The sequence below is a fragment of the Gymnoscopelus braueri genome (genome assembly GCF_963280865.1).
Source record: "Gymnoscopelus braueri genome assembly, chromosome: 18".
NCBI classification, from domain to species: Eukaryota; Metazoa; Chordata; class Actinopteri; order Myctophiformes; family Myctophidae; genus Gymnoscopelus; species Gymnoscopelus braueri.
The window spans coordinates 49,894,244-49,921,580 of record NC_137618.1 but is presented as its reverse complement, the minus strand read 5'-3'; the positions used below and the strand labels follow the sequence as shown (position 1 = coordinate 49,921,580).

The following is a 27,337-nucleotide window of genomic DNA, read 5'->3' as shown; positions in this document are numbered from 1 at the left end:
AAGTTAAGAGTGAGGTAAGAGTTAGCACAGTCAGTAAAGATGACACGATACAGAGACTGAGTTCACAGGTTGAAGCATTGACCCAGGCAATGGAGACCCTGAAACAGCTAGTTACACAGGCCCATGCACCAGAGCAGCGGTGTGCACCAACCCCTTACTATAACTCTGACCAGCCCAGATCAGAGAGAAAGACACAGAGACCCTATGGCTGCCCACAATGTGTCGCACAGTCCATTCCAAATTGCAACCACTGCTTCGTATGCGGAGAAGAAGGCCATCGTGCAGTTGGGTGCTTAAAGAAACAGAAACCGTCGGGAAACGGTGTGCGGTCAAGACAGAGGGACAACCCTTGACTGCTCCGGAGCCCATGTCCCAACCCCAAACAGGCCCAAAACCAAAGTCAGCTAAGGTCAGTGATGCCAGCACAATACAATCTCACAATACATCACAGCCATGCAAGTTAGTAGCCCCACTCATTGGCCGCCAGTCCCTGCTAAAATGTAGTATGAATGGCTACGCTGTCACTGTCCTGCTGGACACGGGAGCCAATGTGAGCCTAATTGACCGCACGTGGAAAAACAAGTACCTGCCCGGCCAAGATATTCGACCTCTCTGTGAGCTAATGGATAATGAGCTGAATGTGTCTGCAGTCACAGGTGATGAAGTGCCCTACGACGGATGGGTTGAAGTGGTGGTAAACCTGCAAGGCAATGATGATCCAGACTTATCCATCCGTGTACCCTTCCTAGTGAGTTGCCTGAAACTAGACAGACCAGTAGTTGGTTTTAATGTAATCCAAGAACTCATTAAGAGCAATGAAGGCCGGCCTAAACTCATGTCCATTCTGTCTAACCTCCTTGCCGGTGCCATGGAGATTGATGATGCTAGTGCTGGGGCCATAGTGAGTTTTATTCGGACTCAGAACTCCCCAGAAGAGGAACATGCTGCTGTAAAAGTGGGTTTCAAAGAGGTCACTATTTGTTCAGGTCAGGTAGTTCACATTAAGTGCAGGGTTCCAGCCAATATTAACCCCTCAGAGCCATTTGTGTTGTTTGAACCCAACCTTGACAGTGTACAGCTGGAGACATTGAGCATTGGAGCAGGCCTAATGGAGATTCACCAGACAGACAGGTGTTTCATTAAAGTGCCAGTGTCAAACCACTCCCAACATGATGTGACCTTGCCAAGCTTTACAGTCCTAGGCCGCATTGAGCCCATTGACAAAGTCATAGAGACAGACAGTCCCCACAGAGACCCTAAGAGTATCCATGTAAACGCTGTTGACTCTTCACCTCTCCCCAGTTCTAATCAGGTCCCACCGACTGCAGACCTGTGGCACCCGCCAGTGGATGTCAGTCATCTGACAGATGAGCAACAAGAGGAGGTGAAACAAATGTTGATGGAGGAATCAGGAGCTTTTGCTCACGATGATGGTGACATTGGTCCCAAGCCTCCACATGACCATCAGTCTAAAAGATGACATTCCAGTCCAAAAAACATATGCCTCCATTCCCAAACCACTCTATCAAGAGGTCAAACAGTACATCCAAGAGCTGCTTGCAAAAGGCTGGATTGTCAAGTCAAAATCACCCTTTGCAGCACCTGTTGTCTGTGTCAGAAAACGTGATGGATCTCTAAGACTGTGTATTGATTACAGGCAGTTGAACCAGAAAACAGTACCAGACCGCCACCCACTGCCTCGCATCCAGGATCTCTTGGACACCCTGGGCGGCCACAGCTGGTTCACCATACTTGACCAAGGCAAAGCCTATCATCAGGGCTACATAGCCGAAGGATCCCGCCACATGACAGCCTTCATATCGCCTTGGGGTCTACATGAGTGGGTGAGAATACCGTTTGGTCTCAGCAATGCCCCCGCTGCTTTCCAGCGCAGCATGGAGGAGATGCTTGTCAACTTGCGTGATGAATGCTGTATTCCTTACCTTGACGACATCCTCTGTTACTCCAAGTCCTTCGCTGATCATGTCGAAGCAGTGCGTCGAGTCCTGAGAGCCCTGCAACGTCATGGTGTCAAGCTGCGACCCACAAAATGTGAACTGTTCAAGCCAGAGGTCAGGTATGTGGGGAGGTTGGTGTCAGCTAATGGGGTGAGAATAGACCCAAAAGACATCGAGGCTGTAATGTCACTGAGGGAGAAGAGACCCACTACGGTGGGGGATGTCCGTAAACTGTTAGGTTTTTTGAGTTATTACAGGATGTATATCCAAGATTTCTCCCGTATCGCGAAGCCAATGTATGGGCTGCTACAAGTGAAAGGAAATCCTGAAGCACAACAGGGGAAGATAAAGAAAGGTAAAGGAGCACAGATGCCCTCAAAGACCCCCATACAGTGGACTGATTGTCACCAGACTATCCTCGAGCAGCTCATTGACACCCTGTCACACCCACCTGTACTAACATACCCTGACTTTGAACTGCCCTTTACCCTCCACACAGACGCCTGTCAGCAGGGACTCGGTGCAGTCTTGTACCAGCGTCAGAGTGGAAAGTTGAAAGTCATCGCATATGGCTCAAGGACATTGACCCCCGCTGAAAAGAACTACAACCTTCACTCTGGAAAGCTGGAGTTTTTAGCCTTAAAGTGGGCGGTATGTGAAAAATTCAGGGATTATCTGTTTTATGCCCCGTCCTTTACAGTGTATACAGACAATAATCCACTGACATACGTGATGAGTACTGCAAAGCTGAACGCCACAGGCTACAGATGGGTCGGAGAGCTTGCTGACTTCAGATTCAACCTAAAGTACAGGCCAGGAAAAGTCAATGTGGATGCTGACACACTCTCCCGTCTCCCACTGGACATAAACAATTATGTTGAGGAGTGTACTGAAGAGCTCAACAGAGATGCAATACGTGCTACTTGGGAGGGAAGTGAGGCTGCAAAAAGGCGTGACATCGCCTATGTTGCTTTTCTTAACCTGGCCCAAAGTTCAGAGTCACAAGTTAAGTCCCCAGTACCGACCATCAGCCAAAGTGAACTGATCAGAGCTCAGAGGCAGGATGCAGCCATCAGTGAGATAATCAAGCTGAAACAGTCAAAGACAGCACTGACAAATGAGGACAGGAAGAAAGCAGGTGGCCCTGTGAAAAGACTCATGCATGAGTGGGGTAAACTGTATATGGAGTGTGACCTGCTGTACAGGAGCGCCGGAGGGCGACAGCAGCTCGTCCTACCTTCTGAATATCGGCCCCTCGTATTGAAGCATCTCCATGATGACATGGCTCATCTAGGATCAGAGAGAGTCATTGGGCTGGCAAGAGATCGTTTCTATTGGCCCTTCATGAAAAAGGACATTGAGGCCTATGTCACAAAACAGTGCCCCTGTATCAAGCAAAAGAAACCTGTGGTCCATGATAGAGCACCGATGGGCAGCATCACGACCAGTGCACCTCTTGAGCTTGTGTCTATCGATTACATGCACTTGGAGCAGAGCAAGGGTGGATACGAATACATCTTAGTAGTCATAGACCACTTCACCAGATTTGCCCAAGCGTATCCAACACGAAATAAGTCAGGCAGAACAGCTGCAGAGAAAATATTCAATGACTTTATTCCTCGGTTTGGGTTTTTATCCAAATTACACCACGACCAAGGCCGTGAATTTGAGAATTCCCTGTTTAAGACCCTGCAGCAGCTCTCTGGGGTGGGTCACTCCAGGACAACCCCATACCATCCACAGGGAAACCCTGCCGAGAGATTCAATCGGACGTTGCTTCAGATGTTGAGAACACTGCAAGAGGAGAAAAAGAGTAACTGGAAGGATCATTTACCACAGGTGGTGCACGCATATAACTGCACTAGACACGAGGCCACAGGGTTCTCACCCCACTACCTCATGTTTGGGCGCCACCCCCGCCTCCCCGTAGATCTGCTCTTTGGTCTGTCCTCTGAAGAGGAGGGTGAAACACCCCAAGGATACGCGGACAAATGGGCTGTGAGAATGAAAGAAGCCTACCGCATTGCATCTGAAAACAGTCAGCAGTCCAGTGCACGAGGCAAGAAGCGCTATGACCGTCATGTGAAGGGGGTTGTTTTACAGCCCGGTGACAGAGTTTTAGTTCGCAACATGAGTGAGAGAGGAGGTCCAGGAAAACTCAGGTCCTACTGGGAACAAACAGTAAACATCGTTAAGGAACAAATAAATGACAGCCCTGTTTACAAAGTGTCTCCAGAGACAGGTAGCAGCAAAGTCCGTACTCTGCACAGGAATCTTCTCCACCTTGTGAATGACTTGCCTGTGAGTGTGGTGGAACAGTCAAAGAGCCAAGCACCAACTAAAGAGAGACAAAGGAACAGGAGTCAGGTTGAAAGGAATACAGAGAGAGAGCCTTTCCAAAGCAGTGCTTCATCTGATGAAGATGAAGATGTCCCCAGAGCACAGTACTGGCTCAGAGTATCAAGGCCAGCGGAGCCACACAGGCCAAATGTAACAACCACCCATGTGCCTCAAAGAAACCCTGTGACCTCTCCATCCTTACATGAACAAGTAAGGCTGACTATACAAGCAGGAGAGCACAGACAGCATCCCAGCTTCACGGCAGAGGAACATGAACTGATGGAGCAAGAACAATTCAGTGAACATGGATATGAACAACATTATGATGAACAGAATGCAGAACATGAACATGACCAAGCCAGGTATGACACTAACCATGACAGTCCTACATCCCCTCAGTGTGATTCAGTCAGAAGACCAGTGCGAGACAGGAGACCACCCAGGACGCTGACATATGAGTCTCTTGGTCAGCCATCCTACCAGCCAATGGGGTCAGCCAACAGTATTGGACTTTGCGGACCACAAACATTGCCAGCATGGGGAACAACACCACATTACCCACCCTATCCCACACTATACCCAACACTGCCATACACTGTCATGATGCCATACACTGTCCCTTCCTTTGCATACTAACATACACGCAGACATGTACATACAAGTTTTGACTTGAAAAAAAGTGTATTGAAAAGAGTATTTTGTTTTTTGAATGCCGGGAGTCATTTTCTTTGTCGGGGAGCGTGTGACCCACCCATAATGTGTCACATTTTTGTGTGATTTATTTATTTTATTTTTGTGCTTTGAAATCGTTTTTGGAGCTGTCAGTGTTACTTTATCAGTATGAGTATTCAGCTTGGTCAGTAGGGGGCAGTATCAGAGTGTTTTCTCCCTCATGGGATACTAACCTTCAGACAGGAAGCTCACGTCATTCCAATGAGAGCAACCAGTCTGCAAACAACTAAAACAATCTGTGTTCTCCTTTCTCCTGTTAAACAGGTTAGTTGTGGTGCATCAACTCACTAAATGGTATCAATGTGATCATTATAACATTAAGTACACGTTCTGATGGTGGAGCCTAACTCTAAAGTGTTTACAAGATGTGGTTATTGTTTGTGAATGAATCCAGTGCAGAACACAGTAGTTTGGCTGGAGCAATCAATGCAAAATGGCGACGTGAGTGCGCAATGTTTACATAGGACCTTCTGATCCTAATTCAGATTCCCAATAAGAGCTCCAGTTTTGTATAAGTATTAATAATGTATTTTGGTATATTTTGTGTGTTCTGTAAGAAGTTTGACATGCTACTTTATTCTGTTTGGACATGGTTATATTAGTTAAACTCTCAGGATTTGGTCAATGAACATTTCAAGTACAGTAACTTAAAGCTGCATTACTAAGAAGAAGAAAAGTATAATTGCTTAAATAAATACTTGCTAAAAGTGCATTAAGTTAAAGGTGAATATTCCTGAGAAAGACAAGACAGTTAATGAAGGTCTAATTGGGTACTGTATTGTATGTTTGGAAGTGATGAGGTGAACATGTTTGCTATGGAAAAGAATATGGAAAAGAATATGGGAAGAACATGCAATATTGTAATGGTGTTTAACTCCAGTAATACAGTTGTGGTTTAATTGAGTGATTTTGGTGAAAACAAAGTGGAAGACAAAGTAAAAGACATTGAAATGATGATACAAAGTAACTAAGAAAATGGGAAACAAAGTGAATTGTGAATCTGTGAATTCTGTTAATAAATTCCAATGAGAGCAACCAGTCTGCAAACAACTAAAACAATCTGTGTTCTCCTCTCTCCTGTTAAACAGGACATTATTATCTGTATGTTTGTCCTGGCTACCTGGGACCTGCAACAATAGCACCATTATTATTGTTCTTTGTCGGTTTTGCTGGTACAGGTCGTTAAAAAAAAGAAATAAAAAATAATACATTAATCAATAATTTCACAAGGTTCTATAAAGTTTTAACTCAAGATTAAACATTACACATATAAACGATTATTTTATTGTTAAAGTATTCAAACATTTATTTAAACTCAAGTGATTGTACTATGTTACGGTCCACCACTGATTAAATAATGGTATTTTAGCGTCTAAGTGGATCGTTCAACATACGGTGGTGTAACTTATTTTTTATGTCCAAACATGCGCAACAAATATTGCATTGTTTGAACGAAAATGGCCAATCTACAATGACGTGTCGCATAGCGACCCGTATGACCCAAACAGGCCACATCCACACGGAGACGTTTTAAAAAATGTCACAGAGTCGTTTTCAAAAAGTTTACCGTACACACGGAATCGTCTCAAGAAATGTGTGTGTCCACACGAAACCACTGAAAACACCACAAACTGAAAACGCTGTAGTATATATGCCTGGCCTGTGGGTGGTGCTGTGGAGGAAAGTAACTAAGTACATTTACTCAAGTACTGTACTTAAGTACAATTGAGGTATTTTTCACTTTACTCGAGTATTTCCAATTTTCAATACTTTTACTTCTACTCCACTACATCTCAGAGGAAAATATTGTACTTTTACTCCACTACAATTATTTGAACGCTTTAGTTAATACTAGTGACTTTGCAGATATAATCATGACATTATAAAACATTTATATTTATTTATTTGCCCTATTTTACATAGACTATTTAAAAATAGCCGATCTACAAGCTCACAACGCGCATCGCGACGCATTGTGAGCTTGTAGATCAGCTATTTTCAAACATTTCAGTACTTTAAGTATATTTTGATGCCAATACTTTTGTACTTTTACTTTGATTGAACTCAAGTAACATTTTGAGCACAGGCCTTTTACTTGTAACAGAGTATTTTTATATTGTGGTATTGCTACTTTTACTTAAGTAAAATATCCGAGTACTTCTTCCACCCAAATGAATTTGACCCACTGGTCGACTATAGTCGAGATGCTGCGCATCAGCTACGTTGCGACCGTTGTCACTATAGAGTCCTGGCTGAATTCAACCTGGTGTTTGTACTTTCTCTATTTACAACCCGTACATCTACATAAACGTTCAGATTTCAAATATAAAGTGCTTAAATCATGGCCATGGATGTTAAAATTCACTTCGAGTGGGTATAAGCACCCGTATCTTCCGTGTTGTTCAATAAAAAGCATTTTAATCCGATCGGCAGCCATTTTCTCATAGAGTTATAATGTATTAGAGTGCAATACTCCTCCCAACCGGTAGGGTCGCGTAAATGAAAGTCAATGGAGAAAATTCGAAGTCAATGGCCACCAATCGGATTAAAATGATTTTTATTGAACAATACGGAAGATAGTTGTACTTATGCGGGCCCATACATAATTGTAACATCCGTGGCCATGGGGTCAGCACTTTATATTAGAAATATGAACGTTTATGTAGATGAACGGGTTATAAATGGAGAAAGTGCAAACACCAGGTTGAAGTTCATCCATGATCGTCGTAACAGACGACCGTCATGTGATCCATGGCCAACAGCAAGGCGTTTGTTTTCATTCTCATAAGACCGCATGGCTCATTTGTATGCACGTGAATATAGCCTACTGTACATTAAAAAGTAACTAAGCGGAAAGTAACTAAGTACATTTACTGGGGGGGGGGCGGGTTTAAGCGAGAGGTGGAGCTATAGCGTCATCGGTTCAGGAAAGATGCGTATTGCCGTATTTGGTTGTACACACGGAGACGCAAGGGTGGTGTTTTCAGATTTATTCACTCTGGGACCCGTTTTCAAAAATAAGCGTATTGCGGACCTAAAACGCCGGCTCCGTGTGGCCAAAACGTGCAAACGATTAAAAACTTATGCGGTTTCACCTAAAATCGTCTCCGTGTGGATGTGGCCTAAATGTTTGTGCCCAAAGGAAATGTTTACCATTAAAATAAAACACAAAAACATTGAACGCCAGCACTTTGTGTTTGGGCAGAAGCTAGCTGGTTGGCTAATGCTAACTTGTACATGACCAACTATGTCAACACAAATAAACATCTCCTTCAAATAAAGTATCCTTTAGCACTCACGGTCCGTGTATTTTCCGGCCATTTTAATTTTAATTTTATATTTGATTAATGAAATTCGGAAAACGGTCTGTTTTCTAAATACTATTTATTGTTTTCTAAATACTATTTAGAAATAGTTAAACAAAACTTAGAAATAGGTATTATATGACCCGATTCCCGATTTTCGTTGGTGTGGTTCTAAACAGAATTAGGAATTTAAAACAACAGTGCGCAAGCCGTACTGAATTATATGTCTCCATATTCCAGGCGTGTCTGTGCTACAGCCACGCCCCCTTCTGTGACACACCCGGAACTGATCTTTTTTAGTTTTTACATTATTTATCGACAATAAATCAATATAAACAAACAAAAAACACACACAAACGCTGGGAGGTGTCTTAGAAGAGAGCCTTAGAATGTCTAACTTTGGATTTATGAATATCAAAAATCGCTAAAATAACTATCAAACAGTGGTGGAAAAAGTACTCTGTTTTTTTAACTTAAGTAAAAGTATCAATACATGTAGAGTATTTCCCATTTCTCAAGTTTTCAAATGTATAAAAATATTTTGAAAATAGCAGATCTACAAGCTCACAATGCATGGCATTGTGAGCTTGTAGATCTGCTATTTTCAAATGGCCGAAATGTATCTAGGGCTGAAGTGGTTAATGTATGTTTTGTAATGATAATCAAAATCATACATTTCTGTCTAATAAAATATTCAATCAATCAATCAATCAATCCACCTGGCCAGCTAAAAAAAAGGACATTGGCCCTTGGCACTCTGACATACAGTATATAAATATCAAGAGTGATTGTTTATTATTATACCCACATAGTAATACTCATTATTATTATTATTATTATTAGTTATTATTATACAGTTATTATTATTATTATTATTAGTTATACCCATAGTAATTGTTTATTATACCCACCTTTATAACAAAGTTGTATGTGCCTTCTTATTACATTTACATTTATGTTTTCTACTTAATTTATGTTTGCATGATTTTATTTATTTGTATTATAGACCAATTATTTGTTTACTGACATTGAGACTGGATGCACAGGTGACTGTTTCACGCAATCAATTCTCAACCTGTTTTGGGGTGCACTGGTTTCAGCACACCCCAACCCCCTCTTGTGTGTTGGCTAGTGAGGCGCGTCCTAGCGAGACCTGACATAATGGGTTTCATTGAGCGCATACTGGTTGCACGCATGCTGGTTCTTATCAGTGTGACGTCGTCTGTTAAGGGGTCTATATGTTTGGATATTTAAGTTTTTATCTTTAAATAAATTATGTTTTATTTCAATAAATGATCCCTTGTTAGTATTCATTATCTAATTAATTACAAATGGAAAATATGGCAAAGAGAAATAAGCTCTTAATTTCTAATTAATTTAGACCTTTATGGACCCCTGCAGGGCGTTTCCTGTCATAGCAACGTCAATGCATATGCTCATGTTCCCTGGAATTGATAATATAGAGATTATGTATGGGCCATGGCTTTGGTATGGATGGGCTAGCCACTTCTAATCATATACCAATTACTATGATGATTAATGTTGAGAATGTACCCCAGCTGACTGTTACTGGTAGTGCTGTTAACACAGGGAAGCTGGTCTGGACAAAACTGAAAACTGAAAGAGGACATTGATAGATATTCTATCTTGACAGACAATTTATAAAAAATATGTAAATATAGAACTGCCTAGGGATTCCCTAATGTGTTTAAATGTGAACTGTACAGACCCACATCATGCTACTGAACTGTGTGCCATGTATGATAATATTGTGTCAGCTTTAATTATCTCTAGTGGGCCCTTCTGTAAATTTAAGAACAAGGTTTTTAACATCAAACCTGGGTGGAATGAGTAGGCCTGTGTGGCTGAGCAACACTCTGAAGCCAGAGAGGCCTTTAAACTCTGATCTGGTCTGAGGCAGGTATAGGCCTGGACAGTGGGTTTAGCTTGAGCGTAAAAAACAAACAAATGCTAAATTTAAACATGCTCTTTGTTTTATTAAGACAAAGGGGAACACAATGAGGGCTGATTCACTTGCTAGGAAACTGCAAAAGAGCAACTATGATGACCTCTGGAAAGAGGTCAAAGAGGTCATGATGAATAACTGTAAAACCTCTTTAAAATCTGATATTGAGGGTGTCTGTGGCCAAGACAAGATTGCTAAAGTGTGGTGGGAGAATTACTGTAATCTCTTTAACTGTGTTAAAAGCAGTGCTGTGGTAATTGATAATGGCCGCGTGTCCCAAAGAGATTCGTAGAGATGCTGCGTAGAGATCCTGCGCAGGTCCTACGACGGGTCTTACGTCCGTCCACACAGGCTGCGCAGTACCTTAGCAGGCACGTAGATTTCAGGTCATGCGTAGCCTACGCAGCTTGCGTAAGAGCCTCCTACACAGCTGGGACCCGGCGAAACCTACGCTCTACCCTCATTAGAAGCAGCTGGTTGTGCCCTACGTGCAATCTAAACTGGCTTCAGGAAACACCATCGTCGTAGGTTCCCAAGTCCACGGCGTTACGTGTCTGCTAAAACTACATTCGGGAGACAGAATGCACGTATCCTACTCCTCCTACTCCTGGGAGTGGTTGTAGCCCTGAATGCTGTCCTACGCAGCAGTTTGTTACGAGCGCCCTGGGGCGCTCGTAACACCCATCGTAGCGAAATAGATCTATGAAAAGACCGACCACACACACACACACACACACACACATATAATTTATATATATATATATATATATATATATATATATATATATATATATATTATTATTTTTTTTTATTTTTTTTTATACGGCCGGGCCGGTGCGTAACGTGCGATGCCTACCCCAAAAAACAGACATACAAGCTGTCAACGCACTGCGACATGCCGTGTCGACAGCTTGCAGATCTGTTCTTTTGGGTAGGGCGAGCGGCTGCGCTGCTTCGTCCTCTATGCATGAACCCGAAGTTTACAAATTGTACTCTCACGGATGATCCGATCATCTGATAAAAATATTAAGCATAAGCCAAGTTAACTAAAGGTATATAAATGATGCTGAGCATGTTTCCTTAATTTCTAAGTTTTATAGTTAAACGTTATGATGAAAGTCCCCAGTTCCTCTCACAAAGTGACAGCTGTTGCGCTCGCCATGTTTAGGAATGGTTAAAAAATCTTTTGAAAGCAGATCTACAAGCTCACAACGCCTCACAAGCTTGTAGATCTGCTATTTTCAAAAGATTTTAATACATATTAAATTTGGGAAATGGACATTCTGCATATCTTTACTTTTGGTATTTTAAGTATATTTAATTTACTTGCATAATGGGGACACTTTAGTGTTTGATTTACCTTGCAGATGTCTCACCACTGTAATTTAATTCATAAATATATTATTCAAAAGTTGTATTTGGAGTGGACTGCTTCAGGACATCTGACAGTTGGCTCTGGTATTTTTATGATCCATTTCACTGTATATATTCGCAAAGGGAGTTTAAACTGCTGTGTAGCGTAGGACAGCACTACGTAGTTTAAGTAGGCTTTACGTAGGCTTCGTCCAGGAGGTCTTTACGTGCATGCTGTCTCCGAATGTAGTTTTAGCACACACGTAACGCCGTGCGCTTGAGAACCTACGACGATGGTGTCTCCAGAAGCCAGTTTAGATGGCACGTAGGGCACACACAGCTGCCACTAACGAAGATAGTGCGTAGGGGGGTTGCTACTGCGCAGCTGCGTGGAGGCTCTTACGCAGCTTCTAGGCTACGCGCGAGCTCAAATTCGTTTGGGAAACCCGGCCAATGTTGATCTTTCTGCAAACATGGTAGTCAAATCAGCTGATGTTTCTGATGCCATCAAGTTGCTTGACAATAACAAGGCTTGTGGCTTGGACTGTATTACTGCAGAACACCTAAAGTATGCCAGCTATTGGCTCGGTCCACTGCTTGCTATGTGTTTCACGGCCTCATGGTTCATGGTGTTCTTCCTGAATCCATTATGTCTGTACTGTTGGTGCCTGTCCTGAAAGACAAGGCTGGGAAGCTAAATAGCATGGACAAATTAACTAGGCTTGAGATGTGTGTTCTCACTACTGATAATAGTGTGTATCTTTGTGCTTTATTGATGGTTCCAGAGCATTTTATAGAGTTAATCATGCAAAGTTATTTATGGAATTGATTGATAGAGGTTTTCCAAAATACTTAGTAAGAATACTAGTCTTTTGGTATGCCCGTCAGATGTTTCAGGTAAAATGGGGCAATTACATTTCTGAACCATTCCATGTCAGTAAAGGTAACTCCAGACCAATCCTAGTCGGCCCGATTTTGGGGCGACTTGGCGTCGGGAAGAGTCGTCCAGTCGGTTAGGGGTCCGTTGGGGGGTCCGTCGGGACCTTTTCGGCCGACCCAGAGCCGACCGAACATGTTCAGCTTTTTAGCCGACTGGGGCCCGACTGGAGTAGCTATGTAGCAGAGACGAAGTGACAACAGAGGGCTGTCGGTGTTGCCAGATTATGTGAGAGAAACAAGCGACCATGTCTATGAAAACCTACATTCACTGTTTCTCGTTGTTGCTCCCAGAGAGAGAGAGATTGATTGGTTTGACCTACTTTTGCGCTGTGGTGATGTAATTTATTGGGAGCAGGTGTGTAAATTAGTTTTCAAAAATGTTGTGTACACGTCAGCAGTGGTGGAAAAAGTACTCAAATGTTTTACTTGAGTAAAAGTATCAATGCGCGATTTTCCTGTCAATAAGTTTTTTTTAAAGACACCAGTCCCCTGTTCATTTGTCAATAATGATCTAAATGGGAAGTTTATTTCATCAGCTAGAATGTGACAGTTTTAGTCAGTTTTTTGGTGTGCAACACAACCCTCGTTTAAGTGAATTGCTTTCACCTGCTGCTGCTGTGCGGAGTGTGCGCTACAGGGCATATCTCCGCCAAGCCAGGGTGACCTACCCAGGCTCATGAAATTCATATTCAGGCATAGTAGCCAATTAGAATGAAATCTGCAAAAACGGACTCATATACTGATACAGAACCATATATTGGCTATATATTATGGCTGTCGGGTGGAAATCTTGTATGTTCCTTTTTTATTATTATTTAAAAACAATTTAAAATCGTGAAAATAGCCAATCTACAAGCTGTAATTATTAATAATTAAGAAATACTATATTTTAAAGAGTGAAAAATCAACTAAAGTCATTATTAGTGCAAGTTCATTCACATTTCATTTGAATGAAAATAACTTGTGGGTAAAATACATTCTGTGAATCTAATGTGATTAATGTGACCCCTACTTCAGTCAGTGAAGTCCAGGGCTGAATGTGACATATTGAGACCTATATAACTAAATATTGGTCATTTGCCAACACATTATTTTGTGAAATAAATGGGTTATATTTCACAGATAGTTATACTATTCTTATAATATATTAAAATACAATCATCCTTAACCTTCAAGTTAAATGCATTATTTCCGTGGACTTAAAAATCGTTTTTGGACTTAAAAATATTTATAATTTTTTTGGATGGCCTTCCTGCCCTGGCATTTGGCCTTTGTGCCCTCCAAAAAATTACAACACCAAAGGCCAAGTGGCCTTGCCCCTAAAATGACGAAATTCCAGGCTTGAATGCAATAGATGTACTCTGAGTCTGTTACAAGTAAAAGTCCGGAATTCAACATTTACTTGAGTAAAAGTACTAAAGTATTGGTATAAAAATGTACTTAAAGTACCAAAAGTAAAAGTACAAAAATGTTTGAAAATAGCAGATCTACAAGCTCAGAACGCGTGCATCGCAACACATTGTGAGCTTGTAGATCTGCTATTTTCAAATAGCTTATAGGTATAAAATAGGGCTAAAGTGGTTAATGTATGTTTCATAATGATTTATATCTGCAAAGTAACTAGTAACTAAACATTTAAAATAATTGTTGTGGAGTACAAGTATAGACAATTGGAAATACTCCAGTAAAGTAAAAGTACCTCAAAATTGTACTTAAGTACAGTACTTGAGTAAATGTACTAGTTACTTTACACCACTGCACGTCAGTGAAGAAAAAACGCTGGGAACATCCCTATGTCCAAGTGGCTTTGCAGGGAAACAAGCCCAAAGTCTCTTATAATAAGCAGACCTGGCAACGCTGGCAGGCTAAAAGTCAAATTAGCACATGAATGGCCAGTCGGCTGACAGACTTAAATGCCAACTTTTGCCAACCGAATACCAGTCTGTTGCAGTCTGTTGCAGTCTGAAGTAGTCTGGAATAGTCTGGACGAGTCTGTTTGGTCTGGAGTTACCTTAATGGGGTCTGCCAGGGTGGGATTTTAAGTTGTTTAATGTTAAATGGGTGCAACACTGGCTGTCTTGTGGGTGACACTGTTGTCAATCATCTCATGTATGCTGATGATTTAGTTATATGTAGTCCATACAGTGCTGGGCTTCAACAATTATTGAAGATCTGCACACAGTATTGCAAAGATTTTGACCTAAAATATAATGCCAAAAAAAGTAACATCATGATCGTGAGAAGCAGAGAGAAGAGGAAATATCTTTCCCTGCTTTTCAATTGTGTGATAGTCCTCTCATAATAGGCAAGAAAATAAACTACTGTGGCCATGTCCTCACTTTGATGATTGGATGGACAACAGAGATGTCTACAGACAATGTCGTAAAATGTATGCACAGGCCAATATGCTGCTCCAGAATGTTTTTATGTGTTCTGTTGATGTTAAGTGTTCACTGTTCAGAGCCTATGTCACACCTCTGTATACGGCTCATCTCTGGCATTCGTACATAGTGGAAGTATGCAGAGGCTCAGAGTGGCTTATAATGATGGTATGAGGTTGTTGCTCCACATTCCCAGATGGCATAGTGCCAGTCAATTGTTTGTGTCCACATGTGCCTACATGTGATGCACTTTTAAGACAGTAGATGTACAATTTTATTTGTCGGCTTGATGTGTCCGAGAACAGCCTCATAGAGGCTCTAACAAGCCCTATGAGAAGCAGTTATTGATACACATCCAGACTCAGAGAACATTGGCATAATAGCCTCTATATTTTTTCATTAATTTGCCTGAATATTTTGACTTAGCGCTTGACAGCCGCCTCATGTATTGGTGTATGTGTGAGTGGGGTGGGGGGTGGGTGCTTGAGTGATCTTTTTGTTTTGTTATATACTGCTGTCTCTTTTTATATTATGTGCTGTCTTTTATATGGATCCACAGGTCTGAAATAAAGATTATATATATTATAACTCTATGGTTGTACATAATCAATTTCATAGTCATTTTAGCGATTATTCATAAATCCAAAGCTAACCATTCTAAGGCTACTATGGGTATAACTAATAATAATAATAATAATAATAACAACAACAACAACTGTATAATAATGATAAATAATAAGAATAATTAATAACTAATAATAATAATGGTTATTACTGTGGGTATAATAAACAATCACTCTTGATAATATGCTGTATTTATACTGTATGTCAGAATGCCGGGGGGCAGCCGGTGTTTCGGCATGGTTTCGGGTTTCAAGCATTGTTTGTGTGGCCACATGTGGAGGAGGACCATGTATACGTCACGGGAGAAGGGAAAAAACAAAAAAAACGTGTACACGTGATGCGGAAGTCTGCCGCGGAGGAGCTGTGGAGAGTGGTCAGAGTGGACGTCTAGATCAAGGCTAAATCTAAACTATACTGTATATTGATCAATGGCTATTCAAATTATTTTTGTCCAATATTTGGAGATCAGTTATGCAACTTACAGTTGTTTTTTTAATCAATATTTATGGAATAATTGTTTAAATTCAATCGGCTAGATTTGGTCTAGATTATAGACCGAATCTAGACCATCTAATTTAGGTCTACAAAAAAAACGGACGTCTAAAAACCGACCATGGCTCACTGGGACTTTTGTACTTTTACGGACTTTTACTTGTAACAGAGTATTTCTACATTGCAGTATTGATCTACTTAAGTAAAACATTGGAGTAGTTTCCACCACTGTTTATTTATTCATTCAAAATATCTTGGTGGTGGCTCCCAACAGAGGCCCTAAAAGCGGCCACTCGTTGCCTAATATGAGAGTTGAAACATAAAAGGGAAGGGGGGGGGACATATAGAGGAGGAGCAGTAGTAGCCTATTGTTATGACCCTGGCCTAGGGGGACCAGGGAACACAACAAAAATACAGGGGAGACGCAGTTTACAAAGAAATTGTGTTTATTTAAGTAATCAAAAGGAACAAATCGATCATAAATGAACAGATGAGGTGTGGAAATCAGTAAAGTCAGTAGTGTAATGCGTGTATGCATGAGTGGATTGTGTAGTGTGTGCGAGTGTTGAATGTGTGAACATAAGGTGGAAACAAGGAGGTGTAGATTGGGTGAGCAGCTTAAGCAAATGAACTGAAGGAGAGAGAGAGGACTGGGGAGGCAGGCTTTTATAGGGCGTGGACACCCGGGCCCAGGTGCATACCAATTTGGCTGATTGCCAACATCCCACTGCTCCCCAAGTCCTATAGGAACCAATGAGAACACAAATGAATACAAAGCAAACCATAACCATATAACCTACGAGTGACACACATTATCATACTATACAGGGAACCGTCACACCTATATACTACATGAATCCTGTGTCTGTAACACGTTAGTCTAAGGTAAGCTATTTTCTCTGTTCTGACTCTTTTAATGTGACACAGTTTAAAGTTTAAACTGTGTCGGCTAGATTTAAACTTCAACACCCACTCAGTGTTTAAACTTTAAACACTGAGTGGGTGTTGAAGTTGAACTGTATAGCAGTGGCGTACCCACCATAGAGGCAAGGCAGGCGGCCTTGCCTCACTGAGTGGGTGTTGAAGTTGAACTGTATAGCAGTGGCGTACCCACCATAGAGGCAAGGCAGGTGGCCTTGGCACTCCTGGAGCACCAGTTGTGGGGGTCTGGGCCAACACCTGTACTCACCTGGCATAAAAGGGGCTCTGAGTCTGAGAGCAGCTTGAGCCATTAGACTACTACAACATGAAGAGACCACCGCTGAATAATTAATTGATTGATTATACTTGCATATTGTTTTTATTAACGTTTTTCAGTTTTGTAGTCAGTGTAGTGTTGTTGATAACTTGTTTCCCCCGAGATTTCCCCTAACATTTTCCCCCAGTACCCCCCCCCCCCTCTATTTGCTGCTGCAGTATTGTACACTGGCTGCCAGTGTGTGTGTGTGCGTGTGTGTGTGGTGGTGGTGGTGGGGCTGAGCTTTTAAGCATGGTTAAATGTTATGTAGAGCATGTCATGTCCTTGGACACACGACACAGGAACTATATCAGGTAGTAAAACTGAACTTATGTGAGTACTTGAATGCTTTTGATAATTGAAAATGATAATTCAAAATATGGTCCTCATTGACTTATATTGTACGGTAAAACAGCTCTCAAAGTCACTCTTTTATCACATAAACAAACACAAACAAAGCTGATTCAGACAATACAGAACATCACCAAACACAGTACTGTTTATTCTTTTAATAAAAATGTAAATTTCCTGTTTATTTTACTATTTGAAGATCCGTATCCTGATCCACGGATCCAATCCGGGTTTTCTTCTAAATAAAAATAGCAAAATCAACAGGAAGTTTTTTTTCATTAAAAAAACAGACAGTCCTGGTTTTTTTTTAATATATGTTTTGGGGCTTTCCTGCCTTTATTGATAGGATCAGTAGACAAGAAATGGGGAGAGAGATGGGGGGATGACACGCAGCAAAGGTTGTCAGGATCGGAAGTCGAACCTGTGACACGCTGTCAGGCTGGTTTACCAACCTAGGTGCCCAGATGGTTACGCCAACCGTCCGGGCCAGTACTGTGTTTTGTGATGTTCTATATTGTCTGAATCAACTGTGTTTGTGTTTGTTTAAGTGCTAAAAGAGTGACTTTGAGACTGTTTTACCGTACAATGTAAGTCAATGAATTAGCAATGTCTAATCAATGGCGCAATTATTTTGCGCCATTGATTAGATTTCTTTTCCACCTTTGGAGTTACATCATGGCAAGGGTTGTGGGTTAACACAACCCAAACCTCTACCAAAGTGGTCTTGCCCTTTAATAGTCCATATTACCAAATGTTTGCATGCTAAATTAATTTGAACTTTGGTTTATTTCTTGCAGATCAACCCAATGGACCGGCTGCAACTGCCCCAGGTGAGTGCTAAGTAAGCTTGACTTGACAGATTGTTTCCACCTTTAGTAGTGCATATTAGCTCACATGTTTGCATGTTAAATTCATTTGAACATTGGTTTATTTTCCTGCAGCTAAACCCAAAGGAGCGGCTGCATCTGACCCAAGTGAGTAGGATGACTATCCAGAGTATAGAGCCAATTAATTTCATCTTAGACGATTGGGCTTAAATTAATAACCATAGTAGACTTACTAGCGCTACTTACTGTCAAATTCCATTTAATGTTTTCATTCCATTCTTCATCATAGTTTTAGTGGTGATTTGTCCTAAAAATAATGATACATAATTAAACATATTCAATAATCAAATGGCCACTGAGGCACCTAGGAAACGCAGGGAAAATGAGTTGATGTTTTGCGTTCTGTAACCATTTTCAACAAAGCTTCATACTCGTTGTTGCCAATGCAAGCTGAGACTTCAGATGCGTCAATGTCCCATAATGTCTTGCAGGTGGTGGGCAGTGCCAGCATGAATGTTAGTTTTCTGGTTTGTAGTTCGTCTGACTTACATTGTTGGCTCTCTGAAAGAAAACTACAACTCCCTATTGGTTGACTTATTGGCTTTTCCCCTTTGTTTTTGCCTCTTTTTACCTTTTTTGTGTAGAAACAGGAACTTGGTTTGTCTCCTCCCCTTTCTTAGTCCACTTCCTTCTGCTTCTGTGTTTATTCCTAAAACAACAACATTACATGTTCAGGGCAGAGATTACACATAGTCTGAAGCGTCAGCTTCCCGTTCACTTCCATATGGGAGCAAACAGGCGGAGCGTCCTGTTGTGGGTGCGTTGATGGCGCTGAAACATATAAAGTCAGACACATTTGCATCGGGTTCAACATTGTTGAACCTTGACCAGGTGACTGATTGATTGATTGATTGATTGATTGATTGATTGAAATTTTTATTAGGCAAAAGAATGTAAAACAACACAGTTACATTTATAATGCTTTTGTCTAAAAGGTCCGGCCAAAAAAGTCCTTGCGGACTTGTTTCCGTTGGGGTCCTTGAGTTAATTTCATAGACATATATAGTAGCAACCAAACAGTTCAAAAATCAACATGAAAATACAGATAATGCAGAAAAAATACCACTATGTACAAAAAAAGCAATTAAAAAAAATATATGTACAAAAAATATGTACAACCAATTGGACAGAAACGCTGTAGGTTGACCTTACTTGGCAGCCATTTCATTTGTAGTCTTTCAGTGAGCCAACACTCCAACGTCAGTCAAACGAAGACACACCGGACGAGCCCTATAGAAATAGAGAAATAAAAGCCTTTTAGGACAAAAATAAGTAAATGGAAATGGGGGCACTTAATCAGTTGTTTTTGGATAGTTTGCAATAAAAGAGGTGCAAGAATTTACAACAGATCAACACAGCGGCCGTGGTTATCAATACCAGCCTAATAGTCAGCATCAGCAAACTATCATGTGTACACTGCAATAAAGGCTTTCACTTCTCTCTTCCACAGGACAACCTGAACCAAGGACAGCAAACATTGTTTCCGTTGCAGGTATATAACTATTCTCTTCACAGTCCATGGACAATCGCTTTATATGTCACCTTTACAATAATAATAATAATAATAATAGATTTAGCTAATATTGCGTAGCCAGACGATCAGACGTCAGAGAGAAATTATTATTGCTGATCTTTTGTCCTTTGTAGGGTCACAAAGTCAATGGACGTTGTTGATGATGCTGCAGCGTTGCACGTGCAGGTACGTTTACAGATGGACTTTTTTATATAATAATAATAGTAATATATTTAGCTAGTCTTGCATAGCCAGACACTCAAAGATATCTCCCTATTCTTATACATCTGGGGAAATCTAATGTAGGCTGCTTTGAAAGCCAATCCTGATACAGTACCATTCCATATGAAGGACCGGAATTGACAGTTTTTGCCCATTTAGTGAATCTAGATGTCATCAGACCTATCAGTAGACGGAGATCTCTGACCGTCTGGCTATGCGAGACTAATCTTAAGCCAGCCTTGGAATCAAAACCAGATCTAGGTGAAATGGTACATTCAGTTTGTTCTTAGAGTTTGTTATAATGGGCTTGGAGCATCATGTCAGTGTGGTTTGCCACAAGGTACAATGCACTGCAGTGTGTGCCAGGAAGCTCAGACAATGACAGGAAACTTTTCCAAAGTGTATGCTGTCTATGTTTCTGTCATTGACAGCTGTCTGAAATGTGCTGCTGTGGCAAATCACACCGCCTCTTACTTCAAGTTGATAAAAACAAAATGAGTTGTTTGCATATACTAAGTGACCCATGTCTGTTTGGACTCAGATACTGACAACTGGAACTGGGATGCCATGACAGAAAACCCATCCCAGACCGTCCCCGTCAGGCCTGGAAGCCCAGAGTACAATGAGGTCCATACACGGTTCAAGGACTCATGCAACAATGAGGTTATCAAGGTAGTCAATGAGGATTTATTTATAGTAGTTAAAAAAATACATTTCAGCTAAAATTAAGTCAAATAATTTATATTTGTAACTGTGTAACTGATGCCAACAGAAATGTTTTATAATGTGATGGTTGTATAGTCTGCAGAAAATTACTTAATGTTATTATAACACACTTGTTTATTAAAGGGATACTTTCAAACAAAATATAAAATATATGAAAAATAAATGAAGACACTTATGGAAACGGCCCCCTCACGCATTAGAAGGACAATATCAGTCACTAGACGGGTGTTTTCAATGAATCTGTCATGGTTAAAATGGAGTTTGAAAGTGAAATATCCCTTTAAGTAAACAATCATTAAAATGTAAATATAAACACAGGTTTTTATTCTCCCACAGATTGAGCGGATACAGACCCGAAAATTGAGGGAGGCCTTCGAACTCAAGAAGAAGAAAATGGAGATCAACAATTGCCACAAGGACAATGAGAAATGGCTCTTCCATGGCACCCGCGAAGACACTGTTTGGAAAATTAGCAATCAAGGCTTCAACAGGTCCTATGCTGGGGTGAATGGTGAGATATACAAGTACCTTGACACAACGTTTGAGGGCATTATTTAATCTGAGAAGTGCTTGTTCTCCGTAGGTTTATGAATGTAATCCTTAAGTATTACATGAGATCAGGGGTGTCAAACCAATGTTATGTCACGGTCAGGTTTGTGCAAAATGTAACTTCCTGTGTCTCAGTCAAGCATTTCTTTTATGATCACTATTAACTTGCTGCACAGTCATAGGCTACAAAAAATGCATCTACAGTACAATGACCTAATTTCATAACACATGACACAAATGCTGTCATAGTATTCCAAAGCAACGTTTTTGCGGCCTTGCAGATGAATATTTAGCACATTTAAGTGCTTTTATATCCATCAAAAAATGTAATCCTTATGGATTACATCTATATTATCTATAGATGCACATAATCTCTGTCTGTCTGTCTGTCTGTCTGTCTGTTTGTGTCCCTTTTATACCCATATATGGAGATCTCTGATGTCATCTATATATCCCAATATGAAACAAATGCTCTAAGTCATACATGGGCAACTGGCGGCCCGGGGGCCACATGCGGCCCCCACCTTCACTTAATGCGGCCTGCAGGTTGATATCGGAATACTGATATATTATTGATTTCAGCTGTTACAATTCTAAACATGCAAACATGACCCGCTTTAATTACTTCAGTCTATATTAGTAGCTTAATGACTAGTATTAAAATAGTCTTTTTTATGTCCAATGTATTTGTATTTAAGTTCATAATGTTAACATAAGTATAACTAAATGCATTTGAAATTAAATAAAAATGTTACTTTTCAGGATTCCAATGCAAAAATAGTAGATCTACAAGCTCAAAACGCGGTGTGACGTGTTTTGAGCTTGTAGATCGTCTATTTTTGCTACTTTTGTGTGACATAGAATGGCATTTACGAAAAAGTTAAAATACGGAGATAAGAGGTGTCTGCCCAACAGCATATGCAATTTGGCCCTCTGGAGTGAGTGTGGAAATATAGTGGCACTCTCCATCATCAAAGTTGCCCACCCCTGCTCTGTATTTAAATAGAAGTACATGTGATAGTACTTACATCATAACCTGGCCTTCAATTACTATGATATGGGTATGGCACTAAGAGTAATTTTAAAACAGGTACAACAGATACTCTGACAAGGGGTACAACGGATATTGCATAACCAGGGGTTCCCCATTGTTCCCAAAGGCCATTGTTCTCAACAGGCATTGTTTCCAATGGCCATCATTTTAGATCGATACCAGCAGACGCCCCACCCCCACATCCCATCCTCTAAGAATCAAGTTGGGTATCTGCAAGTTTCTAAGAGCACAATATTTCGCTACCTCAGGTTCTGTTTGTTCCTAAGGGCTAAATTCAGAATATAATTGTTGCTCTTGTGTCAACAATTATCTTAGTAGCATTAAACTGTAGCTAAACTGCTCCAACGTCATGTTTCTGTCCGTTTTCAGATGCAGACTATGGCAACGGCACCTACTTTGCCATGAGAGCAGCATATTCCGCCGACGACAAATTTTCCATGCCGGATCGCCTGGGGCAGAAATACATGTACCTCTGTCGTGTCTTGACTGGAGACTACACTCTAGGGAAGAAGGGCATGAAAGAGCCGCCAGTCAAGGTGGGGAGCGGCACTCTGTTGTATGACAGTGTCGTGGACGACATGCAAACCCCAAACATGTTTGTCGTCTTCCCAGACGAGGTGGCTTATCCTTCATACTTGATTACATTCAAGTAGAGCATGTAAGAGAGAGTGTGGAAATAACTAAATATAAAGAAGTAAATTACCTTTTCCATGGCTTAATCCTACCGTATACCAGTGGTATATCAAGAAGACCATATACTAATGGTACTTGAATAAAAGTACAGATATCTTACTTGAAAGAGACTCCGGTAAAAGTTAAAGTCACCCATAAGAAAATGACATGAGTCAAAGACTTAAAGTAACTCACATTAAATGTACTCAAGTATCAAAAGAACAGCCATAATGTTTTAATAATTAAAATAAGGCCATTCAGGGGAATGATCTCGCCTTATGTGATTAGAAATTTGTAATGATGATGTCACAATGGCTACTGTCCACTGAAAACTATAAACTGTTCAATTAATCATATATCATGTATATCTGTATATTTACAAATAAAACTTTGTATTCAACAAGCTAACAATGTGTATTTTTTGTCAAATTATGAGACAGATGCTCTTCTATGTGTTACATTCTACTCAGGACTTAATTTATAACAGTAAATCCATGCAGATATAATACTAACATCATAACGAGGAAGGTTTGTACGTTGAAAATGACTTCAAACGTTCTCAAATACGTGTTGTTGCGCTATCTTCAAAGAATACCTTATAAAATCATGGTAAATGTAAATGTTGATGTTTCACATTTGCTACCCAGCCACAATTGTCAACATGGTCAGTAGAACAAGCCATACCAGGTATTAAAGTTAAAGTCATGTTGTCCACATAAAATGTGATATTAAATCATCTACTGTACCTCTCCAGCCCTCCATGTTACAATCTCACTTATGTAATGCCTGAGCAATGAGCATGCACACACTGATTTTGACACAATGTCTGCATGTGATATTGTAAAGGTCCTGAAGAACAATGAAGGCCCTAAAGCAGGCCTGGGCAAATATCTTTCGTTGTGGGCCACATAGGCTACAGAAGAATTGATGATGCAGGCCGGGTCTTTTTTCTTTCCTCAATCTCTTTCCACCTTTTCTTGAAATGGCATCGGTGGAGCTTGTATGACAAAGAATTTCACCCACTTATTTACTCCTGTAAACCTGTGATGTGACAATTAAGTTGAGATGAAATGAGTTAAAGTGTGTTTATTTACAGTGGTGGAAAGTAGCTAAGTACATGTACTCAAGTACTGTACTTAAGTAACATTTTTAGGTACTTTACTTTACTGGAGTATCTCCAAAATGCATTACATTTACTGCTCCACTACATCTCAGAGGCAAATATTGTACTTTTACTCCATTACAATTATTTGAAAACTTTAGTTACTATAATTAATTTGCAGAACTTGATGATTATTACAAAACATACATTAACCACATTCTGCCTTATATAATTCGGCTATTTGAAAGTAGCCGATCTACAAGCTCACAATGCGTCGCCTTGCGAAGCATTGTGAGCTTGTAGATCTGCTATTTTCAAAAGATTTTTTATACATTTTAACCATTTGAAAACTTGAAATGGGAATATTCTGCATAATGAGCTCACTTTCTACTTTTGGTACTTTAAGTAGGCCTACTTTTTGAAACCAATACTTTTGTACTTTTAGCGCGCCCACCGCACTTTTATTTTACCTCTGGGGTGGAATCTGCCAATGGTTTGTCAAAGCAAATGCGTGAAAAATAAAAGTGCGGTGGGACCACGCCCTTACGGACTTTTACTTGTAACAGAGTATTTCTACATTGCAGTATTGATCTACTTAAGTAAAACATTGGAGTAGTTTTTCCACCACTGTTTATTTATTCATTCAAAATATCTTGGTGGTGGCTCCCAACAGAGGCCCTAAAAGCGGCCACTCGTTGCCTAATATGAGAGTTGAAACATAAAAGGGAAGGGGGGGGACATATAGAGGAGGAGCAGTAGTAGCCTATTTACTACACGCACACACACACACACACACACACACACACACACACACACACACACACACACACACACACAGACACACACACACACACGTTGAAGGAACGATAAGCGACGCACACATCTGCATCTACGCTGATATATGTGAATGATATGTCTTCAGCTTGCGACTGCAGACTGTTCCTGTTCGCAGATGACTCGGCTCTGCTGGTCTCGGACAGGGACAGGCTGCAGGTTGAGAAAACCCTCAGCACTGAACTCAACAAGATCTGCATCTGGCTCTCTGACAAAAAACTTTCATTACACCTGGGTAAAACTGAATCCATCTTCTGTGGGTCCAGTCCTAACCTTAGCAAGGCTGAGAGTTTCACGATCAAAGTGGGTGATGATGTTATCACAAGAAAGGAGGAAATTACCTACCTGGGTTCCATCTTGGAGGCAAACCTCTCCGGTAACAAAAACGCAGAAAGAGCTATCAAAAAGGTCAACCACACAACAAATACTCTGAAGATTCTTGCAGGGGCCCTCATACAAGGTCATTATGATCTTGGCCTCAATCACAAAACCCATCTAACCCCTGCTCATTTTGCTAGGATTGGATGGCTTAGGGTTGAGGACAGAGTACAGCAACTTGCTATGGGCCTGGGGTCTATTCCACGAAACCTGGATTAGGGATAAACCGGGTTTAAACCGGGTTTAATCCGCTATCCTGGCTTAAATTAAACAGGAATCGGTTTCACGAAAGCTGAGTTAGCTCGGCAGATTAACTTAGCCAGTAAACCTGGATATGTTTATCCATGATCCTGTTTCACAAAAGAAAATTGAAGCAATCCTGCCTTAGTTACCATGGCAATTTAGCTGTGAAGTTAGCCTGGTCCGGACCAGGCTAACAGCCAAGCTTTATTAATCCAGTGCCTTGTTCTTCAAGTTTTGTGAAATAGCTGTTAGTCCAATGACTCCAATCATAAACTAATGAGTTTTTCCACACTTATTCAATTCTTATGCGAAAATCGAAGATCTACAAGCCCGAAATGTTTTTGTCTTATGGAGGCCGGGGGTCCCCGGCCCCCCATGGACCCCCGCCCCCGTGGACCCCCGGACCCCCGTGTACCCCCGGCCCCCTGTGTACCTCTGGACCCCCGGACCCCCGTATACCCCGGACCCTCTGTTGGGGGTCAACGGGGGTCCGGGAGTACACAGGGGGCCGGGTACTCCCGGACCCCCGTTGACCCCCGGCCCCCCGTTGACCCCCGGCCCCGTTGACCCCCGGCCCCCCGTTGACCCCCGGCCCCCCGTTGACCCCCGTGGACCGGGGACCCCCGGCCGCCAAAAGGCAAGCTTTTCACTTGTAGATCTTCGATTTAGAAATTAGAAATTAGAAAATTATTCTAAGTGTGTAATTATAATTCCAACATTCACTTAAACTCCTTATGTTTAAGCCTAACTGAATTATATATTTATGGATTTGTATATAAATTAATTGCATATTTTTGGACAACTTGTGCATTTAATTTGTCTGCAATACTTTGCCACGCTTTCTCCCTGGATCTATATTTATTGCGGCTGTGTTTCCTCTCTTGCGTATTATACATTTTACTTCCTTGTATGATTTCATGAGCTGCTGCAGTGCTGCTGTTCAGCCACAGAGAAGAACGCCGCTCTGGTTTTGGGCTCCATGATTGGTCAAGTTCAAGGATTCTGCTATCGACTTTCATGGTCTTTTATCCACCTGTTTCCGCGGGTAGTTTCCTGATGTGTGGGAAACTTCCTGCGGGGGGACCGGAAGTAGAAAGTAGCGGCTCAGTGTGTTTACATTTGCCAGCAGAACGTAGCTGCAGCTTCACAGGTCGCATAGCGATTCTCCAAGACGTTTGTTATTAAGACTCTGCTTTTCTTAACGTCACAATGAGCTCAGGGACAACGTGTGCTGTGCGTGGCTGTCATTACAACCGAACCAAACTAAATGAATGGCTTAAACTAGAGTGCTTCGTGTGGGGCACTAGTACACATGCATTAACACATCATGCATGTGTTAATGCATGATGACGTTAAGAAGTGGCCTCGTATCGCTTTGTGGAGTCCATAGTTCTAAGTAGGCAAATGTAAATGTACGCATCCATTATTACGACCTGTTCTGAATGTTTTAGATACCTCCCGACACAGCTGATTCACGTA

The 27,337-nt window shown here is 41.1% G+C and overlaps 1 protein-coding gene across 1 annotated transcript; it reads left to right on the top strand.

Moving 5' to 3' along the window:
* Window positions 1–20,137: 20,137 nt before the first annotated feature.
* Window positions 20,138–23,394, top strand: LOC308106097 (protein mono-ADP-ribosyltransferase PARP15-like). Its single transcript, XM_080457126.1, has 4 exons — window positions 20,138–20,264; window positions 20,842–20,972; window positions 21,363–21,537; window positions 22,999–23,394. Exons 2-4 carry the CDS (start codon window positions 20,868–20,870, stop codon window positions 23,280–23,282), a joined length of 564 nt encoding a protein of 187 aa, XP_080313252.1. The 5' UTR covers window positions 20,138–20,264; window positions 20,842–20,867; the 3' UTR covers window positions 23,283–23,394.
* The last annotated feature ends 3,943 nt before the right edge of the window (window positions 23,395–27,337 follow it).